At 36.3% G+C, this 21113-nt stretch overlaps 1 protein-coding gene across 9 annotated transcripts in view; it reads left to right on the forward strand.

The window, feature by feature from the left end:
* The window catches only part of PKP4 (plakophilin 4), a 269712-nt gene that overhangs the window by 85391 nt on the left and 163208 nt on the right, over positions 1-21113 (forward strand). For 6 of the 9 annotated variants that reach the window (XM_036743248.1, XM_036743250.1, XM_036743254.1 and 3 more), the window contains exon 2: positions 19457-19590. In XM_036743248.1, coding sequence (XP_036599143.1) covers positions 19462-19590 — 129 coding nt within the window. In that variant the 5' untranslated portion in view covers positions 19457-19461. Of the gene's footprint in view, positions 1-19456; positions 19591-19718; positions 19816-21113 lie in introns of those variants that run through there. The other 3 variants (XM_036743251.1, XM_036743252.1, XM_036743258.1) reach the window with 2 other exon arrangements.

The raw sequence follows: 21113 nt of genomic DNA on the forward strand, positions 1-21113 counted from the left end.
TGTTCTTCAGCAAATATTGTTGCTTTTTCTTTGTTCTCTCATCTTTTGTACATTCCGTATTGTACCTTACTGAATTTTAATTTAAGATGGTTATCTTACTGGGACAGCTAGATGGTGCTTTGCTATGGTTGCATGTCTAGACTACTACAATAGCCTGCTAGCCGGTTTCCCTGCCTCAAGTTTTCCCCCATCATCCACTAACCTGTCAAAGTGGTCTTCCTTAAGCACAGATCTGACCATGTTATTACCCCCAGTACTCAATAAATTCCTGTAGCTCCTTATTACCTCCAGAATCAGATATAAAATCTACTGTTTGGATTTTAAAACTCTTCATAACCTGGCTCCTTCCTCCTTTTCCATTTTTATACATCATTCACTTCCACATATTCTACAATCCAAACTATAATCCAAAGTTGCCTTTGCAACTCCTCACAAGACATTTCATCTCCCAAGTCCATGCATTTTACTGCCTTTTGTCCCCTATGCTTGGAATGCTCTCCCTCTTCACCTATGCATCCTGATTTCCTTAAAGTTTCAACTAAAATCCTACCTTCAGTGAGAAGCCTTTCTTGGTCCCCCTTATTGATTGCTCATGCCTTCCCTATGATATTACCTCCAAGTTATTACACACACACACACGCACGCACGCACGCACGCACGTGCGCACGCGCACGCGCGCACCTACCTGAATGTTGTTTCTCCCATTACTTTGTGAGTTCTGGGCAAGGAGCATTTTCACTTGTCTTTGTATCACCAGCATTTAGTACAACATCTGGCACTTAGTAAGCATTTCATAAATGCTTGTTAACTTGACTATATCACTTCCCACATCCCCTAGCCTCCCCAAAAATTCCAAGAGGGAGAAAAGAGAAAGGAAAAACCCATTCAAAATAACTAGAAAACACATAAAATGTCTAGGAGTGTCTCTACCATACCAAGGCACATTTAATAAACAAATCGAAGAATATTCAGTGCTTATGGTTAGAATAGGTCCATATAATAAAATTGACAATACTACTTAAAAAGTTTACAGATTTATTGCCATACCAAACTATCAAGTGAACATTTCACAGAGCTAGACAAAATAAAAGTCATTAGGGGAACAAAAGATCTAGAAAATCAAGAGAAATAATGATAAAAAGTAAGAATGAGGTGGAGAATAGCATTTGCAAGCCTCACATTATATCATACCAAAATCTCTGGTACTGGCTAAATGACCAAAAAGTAAATCAATGGAATAGCCTAGACAAAAATAAAAATAAAAAAAGACAATTTCCTCTACCCATAGGTGCTAGGTCTTTCACCCAATGACACCGGCCTGCTAGTTGTTTCCAGAATAAGATCTCTGAGCTCCACGAATTTTCTCTGGCTGTACCTTATGCCTAGAATGCTCTTCACTTCTCCAGTCCACTTACTGATTTCCCTGGCTTCCTTTTAAAGTCCCAACTAAAAATCTCAAACAGTGCTTTTCTCCCTCCCTTTTTTTCCTCTATGTTTTTGTGTCTCTTCACGTGACTTAATTTACCCTTTTTTACCTCCTCCTTACCTCTTCTCCCAGAACCGTCCCTTTGCACTCCTTAATTATGTTTTTATCAGCCCATCAGTTACTTTATACTGACACTCTCAAGTCTATCCCTTGTATATCCCTTTCAATTGTCATAATAACTGTACGATTCTCAAGATCAACATATGTATAATATATATAAGTAAATATAATCTTATATAAGAATGTAAACTTTTTTCCTTTATTGAATAACATAGTTTTGTTGTGTTCCCCCATTTACCTTTTTATGCCTCTCTTGAGTTTTGTATTTGAAGATCAGATTTTCCTTTGATCTCTGGCCTTTTCATTAGGAAGGTCCATCTTCTCACTCAGCATCATATCATGTAGTTCTTTCCAGGGTATTATGAATTCTATATCTTCCCTATTCCTTATACCACAATAGTATTCCATTACATTCATATACCGCAGTTTGTTTAGCCATTCCCCAATTGATGGGCATCCCCTTGATTTCCAATTCTTTGGTACCACAAAAAGAGCTACTGTAAATATTTTTGTACATTTAGGTCCCTTTCCCACTTGTATGATCTCTTTGGTATATCGCCCTGGAAGTGGTATTGCTGGGTCAAAGGGTATGCACATTTTTATAGCCCTTTGGGCATACTTCCAAATTCCTCTCCAGAATGGCTGGATAAGTTCACCAACTGTGTACTCCACCAACAATGTAACAGTGTTCCAATTTTCCCACATTGTCCCACATTTATCATTTTCCTGTTTTGTCATGTTGGCCAATCTGACAGGAGAGATGTGGTACCTAAGAGGTGTTTTGATTTGCATTTCTCTGATCAATAGTGATTTAGAGCATTTTTTCATATGCCTATAAATTCACATTGTCTTTTGAGGTTTCTGTGGGTATAGTGTCAATGGTGTCCTTTTCTGAATGGGTATTTTGATCTTCCCTATCTCCATAATAGGGATCAATCGCCTTTGGTCTTCTGGTTTGTTTTTTCATGGTGTTTGTGTTTCCCCATTTCCACCACCACCCCACACAGACACACAGACACACAGACAGACACAGACACACAGACAGACTCACACACACACACACACGTCTAAAGTGGATCTCTGCTTCTGGAGCTCAATGGCTTTGTGTGCTGTGTCCTCTGGTATGGTGAGATGTGGGGGAGGGGTGGTCTGGCTGCTGGAAGTCTCCTTTTCCTCTAGGCCTGCTGTACAACCTAGCTGGTCTCAGCAGTTGTCTGTGCTGATGTCTGCCACTTCCCCTGGCTATGCAAAGGCACACTTGGGGTCCCAGTGTTGATGATTGCTAGCTCCACCCCCCTGGGGCCCAGGAACTCCCATTGTTCTGCTGAGGGGGTCCTGCTTGTACACTTCTCTTCCTGCAGTAGTCTCCTTCCACCACCACAAGAGGTGGACTCCTCAGCTTCCTGAGCTACAAGGCAACTGAAGCCCTACCTCTGGCTCCTCTATTTCAGGGTGTCTCCTGTGGGAATATTATCTGGGTTAGGAAGATAGGGAAAGCTATTGTACCTGGACATAGTGGCTCCCAGAAGTTCAAGAAGGAGAATTTCAAACCGTTAGACTGTGGGCTGGAGATCTCAGGAGTAGCTGGTCTGTGGCTGCAGGCTCTGCGCTGGTGTCTCCGGTAGCTCCAGAAGACTCCAGTCCTGGGCTGAGAGGCCTGGGGATCACTGCCATAGCTGGTACTTCCTCCCTGTGTCTGCTCCTTCTCTGCAGTTTCTCGGGTCCACCACTCTTGGAGCCTAGGGCACTGGTTGGGTTCCTGTCTTGCTCCGGTTCTGGTGTGGTCTGTTACTGTTCTGCGCCAGGTGCTGCTGCCCCACTCAGTCTATTAGTGGTTTCTAATCTCTCAGATCTGCTCAGATTCACTTTTTTAGAGGTATCTGAGAGAAGTTGTGGGAGAACTCTGGTAAGAAACTGTTTTCTGAAGGCCATCTTGGCCCCATCCCCTCTCACTCTCTTCTTAACCTTTATAATCTGGCTTCCAGCCTTATCATTTCACCAAAACTTCTCTCTACAAAGTTACAGTTAATCCCTTGTTGCCAAATCCAGTGGTCTTTTCTTAATCCTCATTCTCCTTGACCTCTCCTTGAAGTAGCCTTTGACACTGTTGATCTCTCTCTCTCTCCCCTCCCCCTTTCTCTCCTTCTCCCCCCTCCCCATCTCCCCATCTCTCTCCCCCCCCTTCCTCTCTCTCTCTCTCCCCCTTCCTTTCTATCTTTCTGTCTTCCACCCTTCCCCACCCTCCCCCCCCCCCAATATTCTCTTTCTCTATGTTTTCAGGACATCTCTGCTTTTCCACTCGTTCTGGGTATTCTCCTGGTTCTTCTACCAATCTGATGGTTCATTCTTTTTCTCCTTTGCTGGATTCACTTCCAAATCATACTCTCTAACCAAAGGTATCCCTCAGAGTTCTTTCCTGGGTCCTCTTCTTTTTTTCCTCTCTACTAGTATCTTCAATTGGTGATCTCATCAGCTCCATTGATTCAATTACATTTCTATGCTGGGGATTCAACTGCCTATCCTGCCCCAGCTTCTCTGCTGACTTCAAATCTCATATCTCCAACTGCCTTTTATACATCTTAACTGAATATCCAGTAGACATCTGAATCTCAACATATTCAAAACAGAACTCATTATCCTTCCCTATTAGTATAGAGAGCAACCCCATCCTCTCAGACCCTCACCATCTCTCATTCTCCCCCTTCCTCACACCTTGCCAAGGCCTGTCAATTTCACATTTGCGACATCTCTTGAACATGCCCCATTCTGTCCTCTAACACTGCTGCCACTCTACTTCAGGCCCACATCACCTCATGCCTGGATTATTGCAATAACCTGCTGGTGGGTTGGCTTGCTTCAAATCTCTTCTCATTCCACTCCAATCTAATCCAGTTCATCCATTCAGCCACTAAAGTGATTTTCCTAAAACACAGGTCTGATCATATTGCCCCCATAATCAATAAACTCCAGTGTCTTCCTATTTTCTTGTTGCAACAATTTAGCTAGCAGCTGTTGTGGGGGGTGAAAGACCAACACAAGCCCAACAACAAGAATGCTGCCAGCACAGGTTCTTTTGATCTGCTTTACTAAGGAAAGCAATGTTAAGGAGTTAACAATCTTACTTCAATCCAACATACACGTATAAACTCACTTAGTTCAGGGGGAAAAAGCCAGTACCCTGAACTTCAAAGCAAATACAGACAATTCACAAATATACATTATAAACAGACCAAATACAGTTCATAGTTACCAAGAAACCATAAACATCTGAGTTTAGGAGCCAGGGACCTCATAACAAGGGCTGGCCCAGAGTCAGGTGCCACTCCTCCTGTGGCCCAGATCCCCAAAGGTGCATGCCAACCACTGGGTTTATATATCTTGTTAAGGGTCAAAGGTGAGTCACACATGTAAGTCACCCACATGACCTAAAAGTGTCACAAAAACGTGACAAACCCAGATGGTCTAAAAGCCTCTGATGTCGCAAATATGTCACTCAAACCCATGTAAAGTAGGCTTTCCCTTGAGGAAAGTAGGTTGTCAAGGATTCCTAATTTAATCAAGGAAACAAAGGCCAAACTCTTCAAGGGCACTTGATTGACTAAGTGTTAAAAGCCCATCTTAATTACCAACACATTCCTCCAGGATCAAATACAAAATGCTCTGTTTGGCATTCAAAGGCCTTCATAACTTATCCCCCTCCTACTTTTCCAGTCTTTTTTTTCACCTTGCTCGCTAACATGTTGTTTCAGTGACACTGACCTGGCTGTTGCCAGAACAAGATACTCATCTGTACACTCAGGCCTTTTTCTCTGTCTGTCCTCCATGCCTGGAATGTTCTCCCTCATCTCTATCCTTTAAATCTCAACTAAATTCTCACTTTCTACAGAAAGCCTTCCCTAACCCCTCTTAAATCCAGTGCCTTCTGTCTATTAATGACTTCCTTTTTATCTTGAATATATACATAGCTTGCTCTATTCATATTCATTTGCATGTTGTCTTCCTGGCTAAATTGTAAGCTCCTTGAGGGCAGTGATTGCCTTTTGCCTCTTTTTGTATCCCTACTGTTTGGCACAGTGCGCAACACAGAGTAGATACTTGATAAATGTTTATTGATTGATAATTATTAGTGTTTTGGAGCATTTAAAAGTCTTAATTATTGATAGCTTGGATTTGTTACTTTGTGAACCACCTATTGGTATCTTTTTACTATTTATCCATTGAGGTGTGGCTCCTAGTCTTATATAATTGCATTACTTCCTCATTTATCTTGAAAATAAGACCTTTATTAGATAAAGTTGATGGGAAAATAATTTTTTTAATCCAGTTACCTATTTCATTCCCTTCTAACTTTCTCTTTATTGGTTTTGTTGTTGTTGTTGTTGTTGAAAGATGTTTTGTTTTTTATATAATCAAAATTATCCATTTTATCTTTTGTGATCCTATCTGTTGTTCTAAGTCATAAACTCTTTGTATTGATCTAAAAAGTCATTTCTTCAGTTCTCCTGATTTGTATAACATGTCACCTTTTGTGTATAAGTCATGTTTCCATTTAGGATTTGTCTTCTTATATAGTGTGAGATATAAAATACCCAGTTTCTGCCAAATTGTTTTCCCTTTTTTCAGTAATTTTTCAAATAGTGAGTCCTTACTCCAGTAACTGGGGTCTTTGAGTTTATCAAACACTATGCTATTATGTTCCCTTTCTTCCATATATTGTGTATTTATTTACTTCCATTGATTGACCTATTTTTTAATCAGCGCTAAATAATTTTAATAATTTCTTTGATCTCTTAAGTTAATAAGCTTTGTCATTATAATTATAGGGCATTCGTTATCTTTTGTTATTGTTTTTTCTTTTACATTTTACATTTCTAGTTTTCTTTGCATTAATTCATTTCTTGCTATGATTCTTCATATTTGTTTCTTATGTCATACTTTTCTATTCATTCATGCCTGATGGACAATCAATGCGAAAAGCATGGAAACAGGAAAATTGAGTGTCGTATGGTGGTTCAGTGGATAGAGTGCTGAACTCTGATCAGTACAATGATACAACAGTTCCAGAAGCCTAAAGATGAAACATGTTATCCATCTCCTGCCAGAAATGTGCTGGACTTAAAATAGGAAGAGGCATACATTTTGGACATGGTCAATGTAGGATTTTTTTTTCCCCTGAACTATGCATATTTGTTTTGAGGGTTTCTTTTTTAAAAATTGTTGATTATGGGGAGGGAGAAAGAAACAAGGAAATGTAATAAATGCTTTTAAAAAGAAAAAAAAAATTGATTCATCTTTTGAATTTGAGGCACTGCCAAGAATTTTACATGCATTTTTGATAGACAATTGAAAATGCAGTTCAGAGTGATGTTGGGGCTTGAAATAGAGATTTGGGAGTCATCTTCTAGGACTACTGTAGCTTTATTGGTTTTCCCTTTTGCCTGCCAAATCAAGTCCAAATTATTTAGAGTACCATTTTCTTCTTCAAAGTGGTGGTCCAAAGTTGATAGCTCGTTGCTGATAAAATAGATCTTGTTTACCACTGATGGTAAATTCTTCAACTTGAAAAGGCTACAAGCCAAGACCAAGTGGAGGGAGTATTGTTGCATGATTTTCTGTTTGCACATGATTGTGTACACAGTGCAGCCTCTGAAGCTAAGATGCAACCAAGTATGGATCAGTTCTCTGCTGCTTGTGCTAATTTTGGCCTAACAGTTAACACCAAGAAATCACAGGTACTCCATCAGCCACCACCACACCAATCATATGTGGAACCATCAGTTACAGCAAACATAAAAGTTTTGAATACTGTGGATAAGTTTGCTTACCTTGGTAGTGTACTTTCCAGGGAAGTGCACATTGATAATGAGGTTGACGCACGCATTGCCAGAATTAGCTCAGTGTTTGGGAGGCTCTGAAGGAAAGTATGGGAGAGAAGAGGCATTAACTGACTTCCAAACTGAAGGTCTGTAGAGCCATTGTGCTGACCCCATTGTTATCTACCAGCCTCATGCCAAGAAACTGAATCGTTTTCATTTGAATTGTCTTAGGAAGATTCTGAAGATCACCTGGCAGGATAAGGTATCAGATACTGAGGTCCTTAATTGAACTAAACTGCCAAGCACTCAAACTGTGCTTCAGAGAGCACAACTCTGATGGGTTGGCCATGTTGTTCTAAAGCAAAATGTACGCTTGCCAAAAAGACTATTTTATGGAGAACTCACACAGGGCAAGTGTTCACTTACTTGGTGGTCAGAGGAAGTGATACAAGAACATTCTCAAGGTCTCTCTCAAGAACTTTGGAATTGAATTGTGTGGCCCAGGACTGCTCAGCATACCATGCCTACCTCAGAGAAGGTGCTGTGTTCTATGAGAGGAGCAGAATTGAAATAGCTCTGTGTACTTTAGATATACTACGTGTATAAACAACTTACTTCTTATTCAGAATCCTTATTACTCATTTAAATTTGTATCCTTTCGAATAAATTCTTGTTGGCAATATTTTAAGAAACCATACATTTTGACTTTCTTGTGCCAAATTCTGAGATTGGTGTGTGTCCTAAGCTAATTTTAGCAATGCTTCTATTTCTAGCAGATTTTAAAATATGACTTTGAGTTATATTTGCTACTTCTCAAGTGTTAGAATAGATTCCATATGGTTCTCAAGCTTTTTTTTTTTTTTACTTTTCAGGCACATTCTAATTTCTTAGTATTTTACTTCTTTCATTCTCTGTAATGATCCCAGCTTTATGAAAAATAAAACAACTTCATCTTTGCTGTATGGTGATAAATTTTTAGTAAATTTTTATTATAGGTAGTACAAGATTTTATTTGTTTTCATTTATCTTCCCTCATCTCTTAGACTAATTTTTTTATTACATTTATTCTTTCATAATTTTATTTTGAGGTTTTCTTCCATTTCAATGCTGCTCCACTGCCATTTAGCACTTTTTAATATTTTCTTCTAACATTCAAGCATTATTTCCTATATTTTTAGTTTTAAAATTCTGTTCATCAATCACCATGTGAGAATTCTTGCTGCATATACAAATGACTTTATAAAATCTCCAGTTTAATTCATTAGCTGTGTGTTAAGCACTGAGGATATATCAATGCATTGGTGAATTTGTAATCTCAGTGATACGGGTATTTCCTTCACTGGTAAAGATTGTCAACCGTCCTTGTCTTCTTATCCTGGGTGATGAGATTTTTGTCTTTGTCATCATGTAAATCTTTCATAGAGGATCTACTTAATACATAAGAAACTTTCCTGTAGGTGTTTAAAATTTCTGTGTGTACAACTAAACTATTTGGATTGTCCATTTCCTATTCTTCCCTGTCATTTTGAGAGTTGACCCATTCTTTTTCTGGATGATACTGTTTATACCATTTCTTATAGTAAAATCGTTGCTGATTGGCAATGTGCTGAAGCCTCCTTTCGTATACCATAAATCTTTCTGTTAACCTTGGAGTCACCTGAAATTTAAATCTTTTGGTCTCATGTTCAGTGATTCAAAGGCATTTAGCATCACCAGAAGTAGATTGGTCTTATATAAGCGAAGTCTTTCATCGGGGAGCAGCTTTGCATTACTGCAAATGTTGAATAGTTTCCAAAATAGAATCCAGAAATTTTTTGCATATACTAAATGTAGAAAAACTTTCAACCATGCATCATCCCTTATTCTTATTGAGAGACTTAACAGTGAAAGAAACTAAGTTAAATAATAATAATAATTAATAGACTTGGTAAATCAAAACACAACCTAAAAGGCACACCTTCAACAACACAACTCCAAAGGACATGTTAAGTAATAAATGCATACATAGGAATTCTTCCTATAAAATTTGAGCCCAGTTCATTGGTTACCTGTTACGGATGTCCGAGATAGAGACTGATGGAACTGATTGACTTACCATCTTCGATCTCATAGTCTGAACAGTGAGTCCTTAGCAAAGTGCCTGGCACATAGGTACTATTACTTCCTCCCCCCCCCCCAAAAAAAAATCCATTTGGCTTTTTCTATGTGAATTGTTAGGTTCTCTTTTCAGTACTCACGAATTTCAGTGAAGAGGCTCTGTACGATTGCATAGTTTGATAAAATTTATACTGTCATCTCCAAAGTAACAGCTTCTCTCTGGAAGACTTGATTGTCTGTAGGAAATCTCTTTGATTTTGACTTTATGCAGGATATGTTCTAGGACAGTGACGTACTACTTTAGTACCTAGCAGAATAGAATGCCTGGCATGTAATAAACAATAAATTCTTGTACTTTGATGGGGATGTGCTTCCATGTTATATTCATTTGACCTTAATGATAATAAAGTTGTTGAACAGTTTTTTCTTTGACTTTATCAAAGACTACTGTAAGATATTTTTTAGAATAAATTTTTTAGGTTTCAAGTTTTTTTTCTGCCTCCCACCTCCCCACACCCACTGAAAAAGAGGGAAAGAAATATAGAGTTCTTGTTTCATGTAATCATACATAGTCAAGCAAAACAAGTATCCATGTTGGTCATGTTAGAAAAAGAATGTGTTTCTCATTCTGCATAAATGGTTCTGATTCTCCTCACCTCTGTATCAATTCATACAGATTTTCAACCAGATCTCTGAAATTTTTTCTATATTATTTATAGCATAATTAAATTCATAAATCATAAATTTTCCTTAACATGCCTGGGAGATGCTTTGTGAAGGTGAGCCTTTTAGGTTATGTTTTCATTTACCAAGTTAAATGATTTTTCATAATGAACAAGTATAATTATAGTAGACTTCTATACTAGCTATGCTTGCCTATGAAGATGGAGTTTGGTGTTGAATATCATTCATGAAAGACTGCCTGTTCCATTCTCAAATTTTAATCCACATGTCCTCTATATATGCATATCATTCTCATAAATAATTTATAGAGATGAGAAAGTAGGCATTTGAACTGGTAATTATTGATATTTTTACACCTTTGGGTATAGTATCCTCCCTGCGATCTTTTTTTCCCTAGTATTTATCCTCTCTTTTTGATCATTTGCAAATACTTGTTTTCAAAATTATGCCCAAGAATTATAGTGATGAAAGACTAGAAAATGATATAGAGCTTTTAAGTCAATTGTGAGATGTGAAATGTACATAGATAGTTCTCACATAAGATAGTGTTGGTAAGGAAAGATATGGGCAAAGTGCTCTGGGAAAATTTGAGCCAGAGGGAGAAAGTGGAGGGTGGAGTGGAATAGAGGTGAGAGATCAGGCTTCATGGTTGAGATTGTAGATGTGGTTGAGATTGTAGATGAGTTGAGCCTTGAAGGAAGAAAAGCATTTTGAAAAGCAAAGATAAGGAGACCCTGAATTCCAAACATGGGAATTGGACCTATGTGAATACAGGTAGACAGGAGGAGGTGTCATGTAGAGTGGGTGAACAGAAATGATATAAGGGGAAATATCCAGAAATCCTTTCCAGTTTATGTTATAGGATAAGGGATAAACCTTAAAAGTGATTGCTTTTTGAGTTGCTTGCCAAAAATGACGGCTATATACGAGGTAAATAGAAAGAACTTGGTCTCAGAACTAAATATCTAAAATGATTTTTGTTATATGGGTTCTTCTATAATGTATATACGTATTGGTTGTGTATAAAATTTTGATGGGACCAAACTTGTGATTTCATAAGTGTATATAGCTCTTGGTAAGGAGCTTCCTCTATCATTGCAGATAGGCACCTTTCTAACAGCTTATAATTTTATAGGAGGCACTGAGAGATATCTTGATGACTCCTGGAATGAACTCTCTTCTCATATTTATCTCTTAGAAATCTAAGTCTCCAACAAGGGCTATTTTCTGTATGATTTTTGCCTAATCCCTTCATGCTCTTCCCCCTCCCCCCTCAACCCCCTGGAAATCATCTAGTATGAATTTTTTATTCACCTATATATGCATGTTGTCTCCCCTAGCTAAATGGTAAACTCTCTGAGACATGGAACTATTTTCACTTTGGTCAATATATGGCCATGCCTCACATAGTGCCTGGTAAATGGTCAGTGCTTCTTGATTAAGTTACCTCTCTAGGATCACACAACTAGCATGTGTCAGAAGGCTTTGAAACCAGGTTTTCCTGAGTCCTAGGCTACCTCTCTGGTCACTATACTGTGAAGATACTCTTATCATTGTGGTCCTCCTTCTCCTTCCTCCCTCTCTTTTATACATACATATCCATTATATGGTTATGTGTAATATATATAAAGCACTTTGCAAATGTTATCTATTATTGTTATAGACATTATGTATACATATTTAATATATTCATACATATAGTATGACAAATATGTCTTATATAATGGCTAACATTTGCAAAGTGCTTTACACATGCTATCTTATTTGATTCTCACAACAGTCCTATGAGGTAGGCACTATTATTATCTGTATTTTACAGTTGAGGAAGCTGAGTCAAGAAATGAACATAAAGATATCCAAACCTAGCAACATCTGAGAGAGAGTTCAAATCAGTATAACCTGCACAAGCCATGAGAAAATAAGAACTTGAAGCCTGTTAACAGACTGAAAAAGGAGCAACAGTTTGGAAGATACGAGAAACGAAATAGCAAGTACAGTGAAAAAAGTACTATGGCCTAAGACAAACGCAAGAGGATAATCTGACATAAAGAGTAACTTCACTGGAAACAAAGAGGGCCAAAGAAGAGACATGCCTTGGCCAAAAACACTGCAAGAATGATTGGAAGAGACAAGGCAAGAGGTGAAAAAATGGAGTTAGAATTATAATGTGAAATATGGGAGGAAAGAAAATAACTTAGAAGAGGGGAAAATCTTAACCAGTAGACTCTCAATGACATTTTATCCAATAGAAACCCAGTGAATCCCAGAGACAAAAAGTAATATTAGAAGAAAATCAAAAGATTGAAAAAAGAGGGAAGATAGAAAGAGGAAAGAAGATGTATATCTTCTCTTAAAAACACGTAAACTGAAAAACAGAATATGGAGAGATCATCTAAGCATCATTGGACTCACTGATAATCATGACCAAACAGGAAACTTGGATGCCATATTTTTAAAAATCATATAAGAAGACTTCCCAGATTAATTAGAACAGAGAACAAAAGTAAAATAGAATCCATTTGTCATATCCTAAAAGAAAACCAAAACTGAAAAAACCTAGATAGTCATAGGATTGTTAGTCAAATTTCAGAGTTTCTAGGTCAAAGAAAGAAAAAAAAATTACAAACAACTAGAAATAAATAGTTCAGGTATGAAGGAACTACAATAGGGATCATACATGACTATGCTGCAACTATTCTAAAGAAAAGACAATCTTGAAATCCATTGTTCCAAAAGACAAAAAATTAATGCTTACAACCAGAAGTAGTTTAACCTGCAAAGCTGAATAAAATCCTATTAGAGGCTGGGGTTGGGGATTAGGAGAAAATGGGCCTTTAATGGAATAAACATTTTTCAAGAATTCCTGATGAAATAGAGCTAAGTAAAAACTTGATATGTAAACAGGAGTCAAGAGAAATCTAAAAATATAATTTATATTTAAAGTAACTAAAAGATGAAGTACTTATTCTAATAAAGGGAGAAGAAACTGATATTTCTAAAGAGTCCTAATGGTTTTAAGGGCCACACTGGCAATTAAATAACACCAACAGGGATTGATATTGCTGAGTATGGCTATCTTTATGTTCAGTTCTTGACTCAGTTTCCTCAACTGTAACATACAGATAACAGTAGTGTCTACTTCACAGGATTGTTGTCCCTCAGAGTTCTGTTCTGGGCCCCCTTCTCCCTCTATACTACTTCACTTGGTGATCTCATCAGCTCTCATGGATTTAATTACCATCTCTGTACTGATGATTCAGATCTGCCTACCCTGCCCCAGCTTCTCTGTTGACCTCCTATTACCATGTCCCCCTCCCCTTTACTATTAGTATAGAGGGCAATACCATCCTCCCAGTCCCTCATGATATAATCAAGGAGTCATCCTATATTCCTCACTCTGCCCCCTACTTCTCCATCCAATCTGTTACCATCTATTTAACGTTTGCTACATTTCTGAAATATGCCTCCTTCTCTCCTTTGACACTGACTCTACTCTAATGAAAGCTGTCATCCCCTCACACCTGGACAATTGATTGGAATTAGCCTGCTGGTAGGTCTTCCTGCCTTAAACCCCTCCCACTCCAGTCCCTTCTCCATTTAGCCACTAAAGTGATTTTCATAAAGCACAGGTCCATCTACATCAGACCTGCACAATTTAGCAGTAGGTTCAGGCCACAGACAGGTTAGACTAGAGATAGACTGACTATGGTTGGTTGCTGTGGGTCACATGATAAATAATAGTTGCAGTGGCGACCCTACATTTTTTGGAGGCCGAGGGAAACCCTTTGTGCAGGCATGATCTACATCAACATCCTCCTGCTCAATTGTTCTTCTGTTCTTCACCCTGTTCTTCTGCTTCCATAGTCTTAAATCCAGTGATACTGACTTCCTGTCTGTTACTGGAACAAGACACTCCATCTTTCAACTCAGATAGTTTTTCTGGCTGTCCCTATGTCTGGAACGTTCTCCCTTCTCTATTCTGCCTACTTACCTCCCAGCTTACTTTGAGTCCCAACTAAAATCACTTCTTTTAATGGAAGCCTTCCTCAACTTAATTCCAGTGTCTTCCTTTTTTAAATTTCTTCCTTTTTTTTCCCCTGTAAATAGCTTTCTCTTTATTTATGTTTGCATGTTGTCTTCCCCCATTAGATTGTAAGTTCCCTGAGTCCAAGGACTGTCTTTTGCCTCTTTGTATTCTTAAAACTTAGAACAGTGCCAGGCACATAGTAGTTAATAAAATTTTTATTGATTGATTGAAAGAAATGAGGAAGGAAGGAATTTATTATTTCCTGTATTGGGAATCCAGGAGAGGAATATACTGAAGTGGTGGGAAAAGGGAACAAACATCATAGGAACACCCCTTTTTTCTGAATTAGCATTAACAGTATTGAACTAGTACTCACACTTTTATATATGTACACATACACATTTGCACACATATTCAAGAGTTTGATTCAGCAACACATCAAACTACAGATTAGCAGATGAAGACAGAGTAAGCATAGAACCCATTTTGAGAGGGGAGGATATAGTCACGAGGAAAACAAACTTCAACTAAAGAAAAAATAAGAACTAGTGTAAAAGGTCTGTGGTGTCTAGATGGCATAGCGGTTGAAATGCTAAGCCTAGAGTCAGGAAGACCTGAATTTTAATCCTGCCTCAGATTGCTATATGACCCTGGGCACATTACTTATACTCTGCCTATCTCATTTCCCTCATCTGTAAATTGGGGATAATTATAGCACTTATCTCCCCAGGTTACTTTGAGGATCAAATGAGATAATACATGTAAAGCACTTTGCAAACCTTAAAACAATATATAAATGCTAGATGTTAGAGAGAAAAGGCAGTGAAGTAGAAACAGATGGCTTCAGTTATAGATCATTGGTACTGATAATGTTACTTCTTTTTCCACCACTATTCTCCTTTCTTCAAAGGGTAAACAAAGGAAAACATATGAGTCAACATTAATGGATGAAAATATAAGGTTAAAATTGCTCTAAGACTTTTGAACATCCTCTATACAGTTATAAAGCATAAATAGGATGAACTCGTACAAAAGAGGATAGTAGAATAAATTAGAATGCCGGCCCCAACAAGGTCTAGTATACCAGAAACTTGAACATTTGCATAGCATTAAAATGAGAGTCTTGAGAAAAATCTGTTATGCTTTAAAGAAATTTTTAAAAGGAGATATTATGAGCAAAGTCTCAGCCAAGTTAACAGCGAAAGTAGAAATGGTGAAAAGATACAAGTAAGGGACTATTCCTGAATCTCAGGGACTACATCATCCCTAAGATCCTAGAAAAACAACACTTAGCAACTCAAGAAAGCAGCAGGAGCCAAAAGTACACAACATGTCCAAATATGGCTCACCCATTCCCTCTAGAAGTGAGCCCACCTTGGCCCTAATAAAAATTCTGATGTTAAGAAATCAGGCTGGAAGAATTAGCCAAAGGGAAAACAAAAAGAATCCCACTAGAAAGAGTTATTAATGGTCATGGGACACTCAAGACACAAGCCCGGAAAAAGAGAAAGTCATCTACAATTAGTGACTCTATTTTTCCCACTCTCATTTCTAAACCCTCTACAATCTGACCTCTGACTTCATCTTTCAGCTGAGTCTGCTCTCTCCAAAAATATTCATTATCTCTCAATTGAAAATTTTTAATGTGAAATATATGAATACAGCTACAAAACACTTTTGTGAAAATAGATCTAATATTAGTTGCTCATATGTGGGCTGAACTAATATAATAAAAATGACATAAATTTACTTTTTCAATGCAATACTGATCAAACTACTGAAGTATGATTTTATCTCGCTAGAAAAAATAATGAAATTCATCTGGAGGAACTAATGGCCAAACACCTCAGAGGAAATCGGAAGAAAAAAAAACCAGAAAGAGGCCTAGCAATACCACATCTCAAATTGTACTATAAAGCAATAATCATCAAAATGATATAATACTCATTTAAAATAGATATCAATTAGTAGAATAGATTAGGTACAGAACATGCAGATAGGATTGAATCTCGAAGCCTAATATATGGTATATAAGACCAAAGACTCCAAGTGGGGCAAAGTTGAAAAATTGAAAAGCAGTCTGGCAGAAATTAGATTTAGATCAACACTTCACATATTATGCAAAGATTGACTCTCAATGGACATGCAGCTTATACTTGAGGTCCTTGGATTTGATTTTTTAAATAATTGATCATTTGAATATAATTAGTTTTTTTAATAATCTTTGCTATTTTATTTTATACTTTCAAAAACAATTCTGAGAAAAAAGTCTGTATGTTTCACTAGACTGTCATAGAAGTCTATGACAAAAAAAGTTAAGAACCCCTGGCAAATGTGAAAGTCATATGATAAACACATTAGAAGAATAAGGAAGAAATTTACTGAAGGACTTATGGATAGAGAAATAACTTATAATCAAACAAGAAGTAGAAAGAATTAGAAAAGATAAAATAGAAAATTTTGATTACATAAAATCAAAAAGATTTTATACAAACAAGACCAATACAAATGAAGTTAGAAGGATCATGAGTAATGGGGGGAAAACCTTTCCAGTGCATTTCTCATTTCTAAGATATGTAAGGAAGTGATTCAAATGACTAAGACTTAAGTGTCATTCCCAATAGGTACATGGTCAAAAGATACATAAATAGGGAGTTCTCAAAAGAAAAAATCCAAGCCTTCATTAACAAAATTTTTAAAACGTTTCAAATCACTAATATTAGAGAAATGCAAATTAGAAATAACTCTTGGGGTTCCCGCTTAATCTCATCAGATTGGCAAAGATTACAAGAAACAGATGACAGTTGTTAGACAGGGTATGGGAAAACAAACACACTGATATCCTGTGATTTTTTTCAGCCATTCTGGAAAGCAATTTGAAACTTTGCCCCCAGAGTTACTAAACTATGTATGCCCTTTCCCCCATCAGTACCCCCAACCTGGCTTAATTCCCAAAGAGATAAAAGAAAGAAGAAATGGACCCAGTTACACACACAAAAGAAATTGTAATAGCTCTTTTTGTGATAAGTAACTGCAAACTTAAGAAATTCTCTTCCATGAGGGAATGCTTGAAAATTTTATGGTGTATGAATATAATGTAATGCTATTGAGCTATAAGAAATGATTGAAGAGCTGGGTTCAGAAAAACTTGGGTGGCTTATATGAACTGATGCAGTGTATAGTGTGCAATAGAATAGATTAAATAACAACAATGTAAAGACAAATTTGAAAGATTTAGGAGCTCTGATCAGCCATGATTCTAGATCTGATTATGGTCTATGGATGTTTTTGAGGTGTTAAGGGAGTTATTGTAATAAAAAGACTGTATTTTTGTAATAAAAAACTTTTTCTTAACCACCTAATTCTGTGGCTTATATACTTTTCTTTAAGTAACAGTTTATGTTTCTCCCTTAATTTCTTGTTTATTCTCAAAAATTAATGTCATTGTATTAGTGAAGCTTCTTTCCTACCCCCTTTCAGATTCCTTTTGTGAACATTTTCAAAATTCAATCTTAACAATTCTTGCTTTACCTCCTAGTAATTAAGACATTTACATTTTTAAAAATTGTTGGTTTGTTGCATTTTTATGTAGTAATATTTCCATTCTCTCTACCAATCTCCAGTTAAGATGTGTATTGTTATTTTTTCCATTTGGCAGTTTCTCTTCATAAATCTTTTACAAAACTCTTAAAAACTCATTTGTTTCTCACTTTGTATGTAGCATTTCCCATTGTTATAGATGTACTCCCTCCCTTTTCTTTATCAAAGCACAAATAAAATTTATCTGTAAACCACTTTCCCCTTCCTTTATATTCAGTCCATTGAAGTTACAGTTAAATATTTTTGTGAGCTTTGTCTTTTAAGTGAACATTGATTTATGAAAATTTGACATTGCATTAACTAGACACAGTTGAATCAGTGATATTATTAAAGAATAATAGTGCTTAGAACCATATAGAAAGAAACATAATTTCCATTGCTGAATTTTTGAAGTATTACTGTACTTTTAGAAAAATTCAGCAGCAAATAAATGTATTTAAGTGGAGAGGCAACACAGTAAAGTAGAAAGACTTAGTCACGTAAGTGAGTGACTAAATCCTTTATATCAAACCAAATTATCCTTTTGAAATTTTAAGCTCATGTTTTCAAGCCACCAGACTCTTTTTAATACCCTTATTAATTTACCTCCTTACCTCTTTGATTTAGTTCATCATCAGAAGTTCTCAAAAATTTCAGCAGACTGTATTTTTCATTTTTTGCCATTCTTTTGATACCATCTGAGTACTAATATCTTCTTGGAAAGCAAACTAGCCAAAATATGCCAGTGCAGATTTCATCAATACTTAGTAATATGCTAACATACAATGATTGCCAGAAGTACCTTGAGATCTTTTCATGATACAATTTTGTGGTCTTATATTTGATTCATGGTTCATTAGGAAGGACTAAGATGTTTCTGTCTTCTCTACACAAGCCAAGTCATTTTTTCCCCACCTGTGATATGTCAAGATTGGCATTTTGGTCCCTTAGTATGTCACTTTAGAGTCATCCTGCTTTAACTTTAAAAGACTAGAATCATTAGTGTCAAGTATGAGCCTGAAGTATATTCTAGTAGTACTTCCTACGTTTCTTTGTGTATCAAATCATAGTTGTCCAAAAGAAATCAAATAGCATACCATTAAATTTCTTATTTTTGTTCTTTGTATTCTAGCAGTAAAGTCTTAAATGTCCCTTAATGAACATTCAATGATAATGATAAATGATAAATCACATTTAATGATAAAATATTTTTATTTAATTCTACTTTTGCATCACTCCGACCATATGCTTTGAAATTTGATTAAGCTGAAAGCATTTTATTTGGTTGGCAGCACAGAGTAATGTGTTAACTTGTCTTTTAAATATATATAATTTGCTTGTTAGATGTTGTTGACCTTGAGTCTAAAAAATGAGATATTTAGCAAATTTCTAATCATATACTGCCTTAAATTTCATTGACAATTTTTTATTATCCATCTTATACTATATAGAATTATAATATTCCTCAATTGCTCTTCATCTTTTTGGTTTCTAGTTATTTGCCTTTAATGTGAAATTGTTTATAAATATTAAATGAGTATTTTTTGATTAATGGTTTTGAGAAATTCTGTTGTTTGCCTTTTTTTAATGTTAACTGTTTTATCTGTAAGCCAATAAGTTTTGAGAAACAATTCATGTTTTCTAAATTCAGTTGCTCTTTCAACACTAGTGGCTGAAAGGGTTAACCCTTTGACTGCTTGATTGCAGGAGGAATGCCAGCTCCTGAGCAGACCCCCTTGGTGGAGGAGGGCCTGCAACAAACCAGCCAGGAAGCCTCCACAGACCCAGGCATGGAACCAGAAACCACAGCCACTACTATTCTTGCCTCTGTGAAGGAACAGGTACTTTAACTTTCTCTTTTATTAAATTTTTAAAAATAAGATTAATTTTCTTCAGTAACTTAAAAGTTAATCTCTGGATGTGCTTTAAATTTTTTTTCCTTGACCCATTCACATTTTCTGATTATAAGGTATTTACATCCCTGAATACATTGGGATGACTGAAATGTAGACCTCCTCAAGGTTCAAGTCAGAATTTGACCATGCAGGATACTTATGCATCTGCAAGTAAGAAAACACATCTATATGGTAATTGGTGTCTTTGTTTGCTATGCATTGCATATTGTTTGCATGCACTAAAATATTTGTAAAGCAGACCTGAAATGCTGGTTTTCATATCAGTGCTCTGGCAACTTTGTGACTATGAGACCTTTAAAGATTTTTTTTTACATTGACTAGATATTCAGGGCTGTCTCACTCACTTGTAGAGAAAGGTTGTATTTGTTGTGTTTGTGTGAATCAAAGCATATTCATTTTGTGAGCTGATGTTTTATAATTTGTAAACCTGTGCAAGTTTGCTTTAATGTCATGTTTTATGTTGACTTTGAAAGAGTAAATGATGTTTCTCTTATGCAGAAGTACTTTGCTCTATAAGATACTATGTGTTTTGATTGGAGAAATTGAATTTTCCAAGTTTAATACCTTGATATTTTGAAGCAGAGTTAAGTAAGTGTAAATTTTAAGTTCTCATATACTTGTTCAGAGTACAAAAATCTTAGGAGATCCTAATTAATATTTGACAGGCAAGTCTATTGTGAATTATATTCCTAAACTTTAAAGCCAAGGTGAGAAGTTTTTAATAAACTGGCAAGCTTTTTTCCTTCTTGATTGATGTAGGTCCTTAAAATTGTCTATCTTCTGTGTTTTTCTTAGCAAACTAATATCTAGAGTTGAACAGATGAGAGTGGAAAAACTTGATAATTTTTGTTTAATTATTGTATCGTATGTTAAACTAAGGCTATGGCTTCAATGGTTGTTCTTCTGTTTTGAATTTAAATGATTCCAAAATTTATCAGAATGTATTCCAAGCAGGAGGGGGAATAAAAAAATAGACTGGTTTGGCTCCCATGTAAGCTCTGAGTTGAGCCTAGAAAGATACTTTTGAGCCTTAAAAATACCTTAAAGTTTAAATTCTAGAATTTATATTTTTTAGAAGGCTGTGAGGATCCATTAAGAACTTTTGAATAAATAAGTGTCATAATCAGAATAGTACATTAGGATGACTATTTGGAGATGCTTTGTGGAGCATCGATTGCAAATGTGATAAACTAAAAGCGAGACCTTTTAGGAAACCATGGTAATAATAGAGGCATTTGTCAGTCAGCAAGTATTTATTGTCTGCTCCCTGTTGATTGCTGAGGATATAAGTAAGGGAATGAAATATTTCTGTTTTCAGTGGGCTTACATTCTAATCGAGGAAAAAATAAGTGCATTTAATAATATATACTGCCTGAATATAAAGTTAATAAATACAAATATATGTGAAGAAGCGAAATATAAGGTAATTTGGAAGGAGGGTACTTGTG

Source organism: Trichosurus vulpecula, chromosome 2 (genome assembly GCF_011100635.1).
Source record: "Trichosurus vulpecula isolate mTriVul1 chromosome 2, mTriVul1.pri, whole genome shotgun sequence".
NCBI lineage: Eukaryota > Metazoa > Chordata > Mammalia > Diprotodontia > Phalangeridae > Trichosurus > Trichosurus vulpecula.